Source organism: Pteropus alecto, unplaced genomic scaffold, assembly GCF_000325575.1.
Source record: "Pteropus alecto unplaced genomic scaffold, ASM32557v1 scaffold42, whole genome shotgun sequence".
Classification (NCBI taxonomy): domain Eukaryota; kingdom Metazoa; phylum Chordata; class Mammalia; order Chiroptera; family Pteropodidae; genus Pteropus; species Pteropus alecto.
Window position 1 is genome coordinate 11,042,805 of NW_006434825.1, and position 12,489 is coordinate 11,055,293.

Here is a 12,489-nt window from a genome sequence, read left to right on the forward strand (position 1 = left end):
ATAGATTACTTCCTTATGTAAGAAACTCACTTTGACATAGTATGAGTGAGTACCTGTACAGTACAGTATTTCTTTGTTAGATATCTCTTTTTGTATCCTTTAGCAAGAACTGATAATTCTGCAAGAATGACATTATTAAACTCAAATCTTTCAATAGAGCTATAAAGAATAGATTCATTCATCTAGGTTGGTACTGCAATTAGCAAGCTGCCTATTTTCCGAATTTCAGCACAATTTGCTTTAATTTACAAAGAGCAGAGTAATTTAACTGTTCCAAAAGAACACCTGTTTCATCCACCTTATATAATTCTTATACTTCTTGGAGCATAAAATTATAACATATTGAGAGTCATAACAACTATTCCAAAGAGTAAATGACAGATACATTTTTTAAAAGTCTAAAGTCTTCTGTTCCCTGTTGAAAATGATTCTGATGGGAAAGTATCCTGTGGGTCTGCGCATTCAATAGTCTCTACAGCTCCTATGCCAACAATGAACTTATTACAAATGAATAGATGGGTTAGTGATTATAACTCTGCCATAAATCTTCCCAGTCTATCCTAGGACCACAAATGGAGCCAAGATGATTTAAACTCAAAAATTACTTTTTGTATTGTTCCATAAAACACAAAGACCTTAATCTAAAAAAAAATTGTGTTGAGAATTTTCTATATCTGGGAAAGGAACCATTAGGAAATGTTATTTAAGGATGAGCATTTTCAATATCATAGGGACTCCAAAACAGGCTTCTTTACAAAATATTTTCATTTTAAAAAACTTGAAAAAAGTATTTTTAAATGCTTAGATGAAAATGGCACATTACCACAAAGATTTTTAGTTATAGCCTAAATAAAACTCAAACTTATAAGAACATCCTACTCTACACTTGTACATTGAATATTTCAAATTTTCTCTAATCTATATTTCATACCAGTTTTCTGAATAATGAGGTCCTATAACTACTACTACTCATCCAAGTTGGCTTTTAGAGAAATAGGAAACATCAAAGCATCATGGAAATAGATTCCAATTTTTGGAACTATAGAGTTATGTTCCTTTAAATGTAAAACATGACAATTTGCTTTAAATATCTGAATATATATATACTAGCAATGTGCGAGTTCTAGTGGTCTATTTAGTTTTTTGACATTATTGTATAGTTTAAGTTGTCAATTGTTTGTTTCTAATATATAGAAATATAGATTTCTGTATATAATCTTGTATCCCGCAACCTTAAAAAAATCACTTTATCGGTTGTAGTAGCTTTTTTTTTGTAGATTCTTTGGACAATCACATCATCTATGAATAAATACTGTATTTTCTTCTTCCTTTTCGATCTCATTACCTTTATTTCATTTTGTTGCCTATTGCAGTGGCTTGCACATCCAATAAAATGTTAAAGTTGTGAGCGTGGCCATTCTTATGTTTTTTCCAATCATTAAGGGGAAAGCATTAAGTCTTTCACTATTAAGTATGCTAGCTGTAGAATTTTATATAGGCCCTTTATTAAACTGAGGAAGTTCCCTTCTATTCCAAGTTTACCAAAAGCTTTTGTCACAAATGTTGAATTATGTGGAAAGCTTTCATTTTTTGAGATTATATAGTTTTTCTTTTCTAGTCTGTGAATTGGTCAATTTTCTAATATTAAACCAATCTTGCATTCCTAGGATAAATGCCACTTAGTTAAAATATAGTTTTATCCTTTCTATATATTGCTGGATTTGAGTTGTTAATATTTTGTTAAGAATGTCTGCATCTGTTCATGAAAGATATTAGCTATAGTTTTCACGTAATGTCTTTTTTAAGTTTTATATGGGAATAATGATGGCCTTATAAAATGTGTTGGGAAGTGTTTCTTCCACTTCTATTTCCTGGAATAATTCATGTAGAATTTCTTTTCCTTTAAATGTTTGCTAAAATTTACTAGTGAAGCCATCAGGGCCTAGAGTTTCCTCTGAGCTAAGGTTTTGAACTAAAAATTTAATTTTTAAAAAAGATATAGGAATATTCAGGTTATCTATTTTTTCTTGAGTGAACTTCGGTAGTTTGTGTCTTTCAAAGAATTTTTCCAATTCAGGTAAGTTGTCCAATTTTGTGGCATAAAGTTGTTCCTACTATTCCTTTATTATCCTTTGCATATCTAAGATCTATAGGGATATCACCTCTCTTTCCTGATATTGGTTATTTGGGCTTTCTCTTTCATGGTTAGTCTAGCTAAATGGATCCATTTTATTGATCTCTTCAAAGAACTAGCTTTTGGTTTCATCGATTTTTCTTTATTCTGTTCTTTTTCTATTTCATCGGTTTCTGATCTCTTTATTATTTACTTCGTTATGCTTACTTTGAGTTTAACTTGCTTTGTTTTCTAGTTTCTTAGGTAGAAACTAAAACAACCTGAAACTTTTTTCCTTATGCAAGCCTTAATGATATAAATTTCCCTCTAAACACTGCTTTTGCAGCATCCCATAGTTTTTAATATTGTTTTTCAGTTGCGTCATTCAGTTAAAAATATTTCTTTGACTCAAAGATTTGTGTTTTTTTGTTTAATTTTTTTTTAGTACTGAATTATTTAATTTCCAGTTTGGGGGACTTTTCTAGATGTTTTATTATTTTTATTCATTTCTAATTTAAATCTATGTGGTCAGAGAACACATTCTGTGGGTTTTTTCTTTTGCTGTCTAGCTCTGTTTTGTGAAGGTTATCTGGGAATACTCAAAGCTTCTGTGATCATCATATTCCCAATATCTTCCTAACAAGATCTACTTTTAAGATTTTCCTATCTGCAACAGTCTAAGTGCATCCCAAACTTACCCAATTTACGGGGATAAAATTAATCCATTAATTCAATAGGTTTTTACTATGCTTTGAAATAAGTTTCTTTGAGTATAACCTAAAGAATAATGAATACTTACTGTTATTTGCAACAGTGAGTCCAATAAATGAACAAAGAGGACGAATTATCTCAGGTTTTATGCAATTTATTAGCCAGTCATTAGCATGTGGAAAAAGTGAACAGCAAAGCATTTGATTTTCATCTGAAAGGAGACAAAGTCAATCACGTTTTAATGTATTTGAAAAATATCAATTTTCATTTGTTTTTATCTTTATTTTTATATTTAAATATTTGAGATAATTACCATTTTGCGGATTGTTGACACAGACACACAGAGTACTACACACTGAAGACCACAACTGATAATTCTGGAAAATATTTTTATCTGACAAATTCAACTCATGTTTTGAAATAACTACCCTATTAGATTAAAAAGAAAAGGAAGTAAATTAATACCAATATGTTAAGATCTTAAGTAATAAATAATTAATAACAAGAAATTTATATCTGCTTACCTGAATAACTGTGACAGAACTTTAATACAACCTGTTTCTCTCACAAGCGTTTGTCCAGCCCCTTAAAAGAATAGTCATGAATATGACCTTTGTTTAGAATTTTGCAGAAATAGAAAACATTTAAGTAGCATTTTAAATACATAACTTTTAATCATTTTAAAGTATTACAAAGTATAACAGAACTACAGTAGATACAAATCTGTAATTGAGATTATGGAAAATATATTACTTAGAGAATGACAACACTCAAATTTCCTCTAAGAATTACAAAACATTTATTTTGCATGGTGCTGTTACAAGATCGAAATACGCTCCAAGATTTTAAAAAAACTCAAAATAGAAAAATAGAAAAAATAAAAAATCTAGAAGTATTTTAAATGCTTATAAAATTTCTAACAATTTGAAAATCTAAATAAAGCGATGCTAAAAAATAATCTCAGCCTGAGCAGTAGGTATATATAACATGCTATAACTGTCTTTGCAAATTTTCTATAAATCTAAAACTATTCCAAAAAAAAAACTGAAAAAACAAAAACAAAAACAAAAAAACTTTAGCCAAGAGCTACATGAAATTTAAGGCAGTTGCTAACTGATACAGTAAACATTGTAACTAAATGGTCAATTCAGTGGAAAATCAACCAAACTAATTCATAAAATGACTATTTTTTTGCTTTTAAATCTGTTCCTTTTAAGTGATAATTAAATAATACAATCATTTTACTATTTCTTAAAATTAACAAATATTGGACAATTAAATGCATACTATTAATTCTTTTCTTAAAACTAGTTCTCAGAAGTTAATAAAAAAGACTGATATAAGGACTAGAATAAAAAATTCATAACAATTGTTCCAATTTATTATTTTAAAAAGTTTCTACAACATAAAAGAATGTACTTACTATTATTTGAAACTAGAACCAAAATAACATAGACAGACATTCTTTTCAAATTTGTGTTTGAATCATTATTACATAAGAACCAAATTAAGTCCTCAAATAATTCTGAAGTGCATAAAGTCTGCTGACAGTAAACTGAAATATAAAAAGATAATTTTAATTTCTATGCATAGCACAAATCAGACCTCATTTCATTGACATTTATTGGCTATCATATAACAAAATTTCTGACAAATTGATATGTGCTTATTCAATTAGCAGACCAAAGAAGCAATATCTTAATCAGAAATACATGATATAGGTTCTAAAAAATGAACTGCAATTCTTAGAATTTCCAATTAAAACCTAACTAAGCAAAAAATTAAAATATGACAAAAACATTAAGAGGATGAGTAAGTAACAAAACATAGCAGGAGAAAAACTTAAGAAAATTAAGAGGAACAAATGATATTTATGCTATTTTGTAAGAGTTTTTCTAGATATAAAAATATCTTTCCCAAAAACAAAAATGATACTTTCATAATACTAGGGAGTTTTTTTGTGTGTGTGATAATCATGCAATGAACAGAATTTTAAAAAATAATTTAAACACAGATATATTCAGTATTTTATTCAGTGTCTAGAACCAGCTATTAGACTCTCTCTTAAAGGCAAGGACAATGTCTTATTTGTCCCCAATGCTTAGCACACAGCTTGATTCTTAACAATTGATAAGAAATAGTCAATGAATGAATATATAATAATATAAAGTTGTTTAACAAACCAATAGTTTAGATTCAACCTCATTTCAGGTATACTACAGAAAAATGTTTTTGCCAACATGAATTTGTATACCCAGAGCATATTTATCCACATACAAGCTGGCTGTAGGTTATCTTCATCTTTTGATTCAAATACCTAGATATATAGACAATGAACAGAATAGAAACATCTGTGATAGACCCACCACATATGAAAATTCATTACATGAAGATGGAATCATCTCAAATTAATGTGAAAAAAGATCTATTTTTAATAAGAATGTAAGGATAGCTGTATTTCCATATAAAAAAGATAAAACTGGAGCCATTCATCACGCCATACCTTAGGGAAATTCAAAAAGGGTCAAAAGTATAAAAGTAACATATAAAAACCATGCAAGAACCAAAAGAAAATGTGGGTAGATTCTCTTACAACCAGGGGCTAAGAAAAACTTTCCTATGGCTCAAAATACAGAAGCAAAAAGGGGAAAGCAAAAAGGATGAATTTTATTTCTATCAAAATAAAAAACTTATGCATGGTGGTAAAAAACAAAGTGAGTGAAAAAAAAAAAAGTGTTTCCAACTAATGAGAAGAAGAATTGTGAAAGATTTTGAAATGGAGGGAAGTGATTATTGACTGTTCTATCTAGGATACTCTTCTAGATTATCAGGGCCCTTTCAATGACTTTGCACTATTTTACAACTCTGTAAATTGTAGAAAACTGATAATAATGCAAGTTATTCTTATCCATAGAAAAGCAAAACATTTTGGAAAGCAGAATGTAATTAATTATTACCCTGCAGATACTGAGCAGTTACCTCCCTATTTATAAAACTATTTCAGCATTCCTAAATGCCTATATTGTTTTTTGCCATCACCTCAGAAACAGCTGTAACATTTTACTGTTTCCTTCATTAGTTAATAAGTTAAACATAATCTTTGGCATGCATTAATTTAAATGAATAAAATATCTGGATAAAACTATCCAGACACATAAAAAAGGAATTTAATTCTAAAATTATTTTTTAGTAGTTTGTTGAAGTGTAACACAATATTTGAAGGATAATAAAGTTTTTACATTTTACCATTTTGTTCAGCAACAGTTCCTAATATATATAAGGCTGCTTCTTTTACCATGCTATGTTCACTTGACTTTGCAAGATTTTGTACAAACATCAAACCACCAATTTCTCGAAAATAAACACCTGCATTACCTGTAGGGTGTGCAGACAAAACAAAATAGAAATGATATTTATTATTATGATTATTCTTTTAAGGCTAAAATAAATGACATGAACATAGAAATATAACATGTAGAGGACCTGAGTGGAAGAGAAAGAACTATGCATATTTCATATATCAGAATACTAAAGAACTAGAATCGCAGATAAGAATTCATTATCATATCTTACTGTTTTGTTGACAAACTGAATGAATAGTGACTAGAGCTTCCTTTTGTGAAAAAGGGTTGTCCATTTGATATTTCAGACACTCCAATAATAAGTTCAGGTCAGTCTTCATTTCTAAAGAACAAAAATTTTTTTATTTTAAACTAAACATTTCCCTTCAAAAAGTAACCATTTAAATTCACTATCTAAATGCATATCTTTGTAATATTTGCTTTTTAAATAGTACATATGCATTAATTTTATAATCTAATAAAGACATATTAAAGAAATATGGTCCTTAAATAAAAGAACTTGAACTTCTTGAAATCATTTGATTTGACCTTTTTATGAAATACAGGAATAAAAAATCCAAATATTATTCTCCTTACATAAAGCTATACTGGTTTAAATATCTGCCATTTAGAAATGGCTTCTCAATACCCAAATACCTAAACTATGTCAGGAGCTATATTTGCTTAAGAAATTTGAATGAAAATTAAAATATTACATCTTAGAATTTGTGGGATGCTACTAAAGCAGTATTTTGGGAGAAATTTATTAACACCAAATGCCTATATTATTTAAAAAAGAGTCTCAAATTAATGACTTCAGCTTCCGCCTTAAGAAACTAGGAAAAAGTAAATTAAACCCAAAGTAATTAGAAGGAAGAAAATTATAAAGATCAAAGCTGAAATCAATGAGATAGAAAACGAAAAACAATAGAGCTGGTTCCTTGAGAAGATCAATAAAACTGATAAACCTCTAGACAAACTGATCAGGAATAAAGGAGCGAAGACACAAATTACCAACATCAAAATGAGAGAGATGGTATCATCATAGATTCTACAGATATTCCAAAGATAATAATGGTTATGTACAACTTCATACTTATTGATTCAATGACTTTGGTGAAATGGACAAATTGTTTGAAAGACACAAATTACCAAAACTCACCCAAGAGAGAACCTAAGTAGTCCTATTTCTATGAAAGAAATTGAAAACACAGTTAAAAACCTTCCTATAAAGAAAATTCCAAGTTCAGATGGCTTAATTTATAAGTTCTTCCAAATATTTAAGGAAGAATAAATATCAATTCTACAAAAACTATGGACATTTGACACTGATTGCTTTCAAGTGATCTTCAGAAAGCATTTTCCTAATGTCATCAGGGCTATCATCTAAAAGACGCTAATGTTTCTCAATACCTAAACTATGTCAGGAGCTATGCTTGCTTACAGAAATTGAAAAGGAATCCTGACCCCAAAATGAGGAGGACCAAGGTGCCCAGTCTAAAAACCAAGATGGTGATGGGGCATCATGTGCAAAAAACCATGCACCAAAGGGCTGGGTTCAACAAAAGAGTAACTACACATCCCTAAAAAGGAATTTAATCAGTCCATGCCACAGCCTATAAATACAGAGGGCTCCTTCTCAGTTGGGGAGAAGGTGCCCTTAAAGCATGAACTCACCCTTCTCCATTCCTTGATCAAAGAATAAAGTTTCTGCTCTGTTTTAGCAAACTCATTCTCTTTCAACTGGTGCCAATGGCACTAGGAAGAAGGACCTTGGTTTGGGCCCCCGACCCAGAAGGGTCAGTAATACTAAGGCTGATTTCCAAAATATCACATTACATGTTTGACTCTCCAGTGACCTTTCTGAAATGTTTTTCTCAGTCTTTTTTTGAGGGCCCTCTTCTTCAGCCAAATCCTTATGTAATGGTATGGGTTAAGGAGAACACTATTCCTCATTCTTTTCTTTTAATATTTCCTCTCCGGTTAATCTCCTCCATACCCATTGACTTTAACTTCCATCTCTCTGAGGATAACTCTGAAATCTGTACTTCCAGGCATAATTTTAGGGTAGTTCTCTCCGGTTACCAACTCTTCTTGTATATACCTCCATTAAATCAGCTATCACATGGTATTCTAATTACCAATATGACTTTTCCCATTAGAATGTCAGTTTCCTGAAGTCAGTGTGACAGGCACAGAGTAGGTTCACAATAAATATTTATGTAAATTGCTGAATTATTCATTTCCTGGATCCTGTCAAATAATCTGCAGTTTGTCCCCAAATATATCATAAAACTAATTCCAGATATGATCCAGGAATTTCTCACCTTGTATTTTCTTCGTGTCCTCACTTTCCATGCTCATCTGTATTCTTTTTCCTTATAGTTCATCTATAAGATAAAGGTATTTTCTCATTTTAAATCGATGTTTGAGAATTCCAGAATTATAAATGCAAAGGAGTAGGAAAAAAGAGTTTTCCTAAAGCCAGAAGATTAGAGACTGAATCTACAACTTATTAGATGTATGATATAGGGTGTGCTTCAGTACTCTGAGGGTCAGTTTCCTCATCCGTAAAACAAGAAATTCTTACTTCATAGAGCTGGTGCAAGAATTAAATCTGAAAACATACAAAAATGCATCTGGCATTCTTAAGTACACAGGCATTCAACACATTTTATTCAATAAACACACAAATAGTTGGTTAACTGAATCTACCTCTTCTGGTTCTACTTTCTTATTTTCTTTCCTGTAAATTTTTATCCCATCCTTTCAGACTGGGCACCTGCCATGAATCAAAAGCTTAACACGCACACACGCACACACACTTGCACACACTCAGTCTTTAGAATTGCATTTCTCTTCACAAGCTAAGCTTAATACTATACATTTTTCTAACAACCCATGGTTTTTTCAACATAGTATTCCACTATTAAGTTTACATCTTTGTTTATATATCATTTGTTAAAAGAATTTTTTTAAATAACTGGTAACCCCAATATGGCCTCTTATGTGCTTTAAAATGTTAAACTGATTCTTTAGAAAATATATTAGAGTCCAATTAACTTCTTAGGGCAATAAACCAGGACTAACAGAACTCTAAAATTCTTAGGTACTCCAACACTACATGGTTAAAGGGAGATACCAAATTATCCTGTCTATTTTTCATTCTCACTCTCAAAATAAAATCCCCCCCCCAAATTTTTAAATAATAAATATGAGAATCTGTTAAAGTAATATACAAATATATACTAGTTTTGCCATTTTTAACTTAAATATTCCATTCAAAAAGAAATGGTTAGGTACATTATAGGATATCTACAGGATAGTTTACTTGAAATGTTTAAAAGCAAGGAAAAATGCTTATTACAATGTTAATCAAAAAGAGCAAGACAAAATTTTATCTATAGCATGATTCTAATTATGTAAAGGCAAACAAAATAAAACTAGATGGAAAACAGCAACACAATAACACTTGTCTTTACTAGTGGTTCTATGGTGTTTTATTCCACTGTTTTCTATTTTTCACAATTTTTATAATAAAATTTTCTAATGTTCCACAAGTCCTACTGTAGGCCAAGTGCTATTCTATAAACCTTATAAATATCTTTTTAGACATTACAACAACCCTACAAGGAAGCTATAAGAATGAAGATAGATGAGGAGAGAGTAAATAATTTGCCCAGTTCAAACTAAGTGTCAGAGCTGGAATTTGCCCAGTTCAAGCTAAATGTCAGATCTGGAATGGGGAGCAAGAAAATCTGAGGTCAGGCCTTATACTCTTGCCCTCTAGTATTATACTGTCTGCCATATGTAAATATGCATTTCATTTGAGCAAATGAGTTAAGATTTAGAAAAAGAAGACTAAATTTAAAAAGACTTAAAAAAATGGACTACTGTATGATTTGTGGGAGGTTATGCTTTGTGAGGAAGTTTAAAGACTATTTCGTTTTAACTAATCTATTCTACTTTTAATATAATTTTTAAATCCAAATGTCTTGAAATTAAAACTGACAACATATACTACCTTATTCCTTTGTCTTTCTTATACTATTTTCTAATAAATGATTACTTTGCACAGTAAAATTAGTAAAGTTTGCTAAGTACCAAACCAAGCACTAAGTATCTGCATTAATACAAATCATCTATTCACTAGCTAAGTGCTTAAACATCCACAGCAAAGGACAAGTTACAATTTTCAAGGGATTGATAATTTTAAAATTATATTTAAAATTATAAAATATAGCCTAGTCCCAAGAACAAAAACATCTGCCCAGTAAGCAGATTAAGTGTTTTCAGTAATTTAGTGAATAGGTGCAAATTGCAATGAACAAAATTTCAAAATTATTTACTGTATTCTCACAGACAAAAGCGGGGGGGTGGGGATTTTTCCAGATAACAGGAAGAAACTATCCCACTTACAGGTTTCGCTCTATCTATATTACCAATAATAGTACTAACTTAAATTCAAATTTAAGCAAAAACAAAACAAAACAAAAACAAAAATCTAGCTGAACAGTACTTTTACCTGGGTCAGAAAATGTTGACAGAAAACACTTTTTTAAATCTAGATATCACCCCAATATATCACAAAGATAAATGACATCTTTCTGTGTAAGGGCTGAAAATCCCTCTACTAAATGCCATTATTAAGTTGTTGACAGTGGATACTCAGCTTGGACATACATAGCTGAAAATTCCCTCTGAATTAGGTGAGGCAAGGGAGAAAGGGCCAATATGCAAGTACATATAATACAATTTTTTTTTTTGTTACACTAGTTTAAGTAGGTTGAGAAATAAATCAATGAGGTCTTGAAAACAAGCTGAGGGTACCAGGAGGCAGTTCACTCTACAGCATTAACACTCCCAGAGTCATAGACTGAAGCAGCCCTTTTGCGTAAATTCTCCTCAGCTCATCCCACTTTGCACAGGTAACCGGTCCTGACCTTTCTAAGGAGGGAAGGCTAAGCCCACCCGGTTTCCTGAATTTGTGCTCATGAACTCCGAGGTCTGGCTCACCTAAAGAGCTGGAAGAACTCCTTTGGAAGAGCATGGGTGGTCCCTCCGGCTCTCCTTAGACCAGGTTCTCCAACTCCTGCGAGGGACCCGGGCGTTGGTTAAAGGCCCCACCACCGGCAATTCACCTGCAGCCGGTGAGCCCGAAAATCAGCCCAGTTGCTATGCCCGCCACATCAGGTGCTGCAGAACATGCGGCCCACCCCCGAACTGGGGAACGACCTCACCCGTGGTTCCCACCTCTTCCCTACATCAGAATCACCTGGGGAGGCGCCCGCGGATTCTGAAGTACAAGTGAGTCGAAAACTATCAGGCTCTAGACGCCTGACTAAATGGTACGTGCCAATTCTCTTTGTCCCACCAGCCGCTGTGAGGACTGCAGCCGGGGTCTGATGCCTCCTCAGAAGAGCCCCTTCTCGCCAGCTCAACCCGTTCCCTCACGTGGGCTGGTTAAGGAAACAGCAGGACGTTCCGCGCGTCCTAGCCGCTGTGAGGGCCAATTAGGGCCGCGGGTCGCAGCCCACCTTCCACAGGAGACAACGGACCGGCTCCGGGGCAGCATGGGGTTGGGGGAAGACACGGACACGGACACGAACACGCAGGGAGCGGAGACCGTGGCATTTACCCTCAAGCTACTGCGGACCGATCTCCCGCCCTTTCCCCCTCGCAGCCAGCCTACTTCGACGCCAGAGCCCGTTTCCCACCGAGGGGGCCAGGCTCCCTTCCGTGGGGGCGGGACTTCCGGCCGCATCGCCCCGCCTCCACGCAGAGTCCCCCAAGGGCAGAGGTTAATAAGCTAGTAGAAACGCGTTTTGAACTGATGGAAAGTCATAACTTTAGGGGGAGATCGTCTCATCTCACCATCTCGGTTTTTGAGGGCTTCCCTTTGCTCACAGGGGCGTCCGCCCCGAAGTGTCAGTTGGGTGGGCTCCGTGGTCAATGAGACGGGCTCTGGGGCCATGGCCTTGAGAGTCCCGTGTGTGCATGTTTGTGCAGGCTTGGTGGGGGAAACCATCAAGAGTCCCGAGCAGGGCCGTCATTCATTCCTCTCTCCACCTTTCCTATGCGCTGCATTCTGCCCTTGTTTTCTGACAAAACTAATACATCTGAAATATTTGCTTTTACAATTCTATTAGTTTTAACAAATAATGACCCTAAAATGAACATAGCTAAAATCTGCATATGGATTAAATTCACTATTAAAGACGATAAGAAAAAAATATTTTAAGCTATTTCTAATGAAACAAGAGATTTCTATGATAAGTAAGTTTGAAACAATGCCGAAAATAACAAATTCAATTACAAATGGAT

At 33.1% G+C, this 12,489-nt stretch overlaps 1 protein-coding gene across 1 annotated transcript in view; it reads right to left on the bottom strand.

The window, feature by feature from the left end:
- The window catches only part of TERB1 (telomere repeat binding bouquet formation protein 1), a 31,257-nt gene extending 20,011 nt beyond the window's left edge, over window positions 1-11,246 (bottom strand). The window contains exons 1-8 of the mRNA XM_025045250.1: window positions 11,182-11,246; window positions 8,493-8,555; window positions 6,398-6,508; window positions 6,071-6,199; window positions 4,248-4,379; window positions 3,349-3,409; window positions 3,138-3,253; window positions 2,913-3,035 (exon numbers count right to left, since the gene is read on the bottom strand). Of these exons, the coding sequence (XP_024901018.1) occupies window positions 2,913-3,035; window positions 3,138-3,253; window positions 3,349-3,409; window positions 4,248-4,379; window positions 6,071-6,199; window positions 6,398-6,508; window positions 8,493-8,529 (709 nt within the window). The 5' untranslated portion in view covers window positions 8,530-8,555; window positions 11,182-11,246. The remainder of the gene's footprint in view (window positions 1-2,912; window positions 3,036-3,137; window positions 3,254-3,348; window positions 3,410-4,247; window positions 4,380-6,070; window positions 6,200-6,397; window positions 6,509-8,492; window positions 8,556-11,181) is intronic.
- Window positions 11,247-12,489: the final 1,243 nt, after the last annotated feature.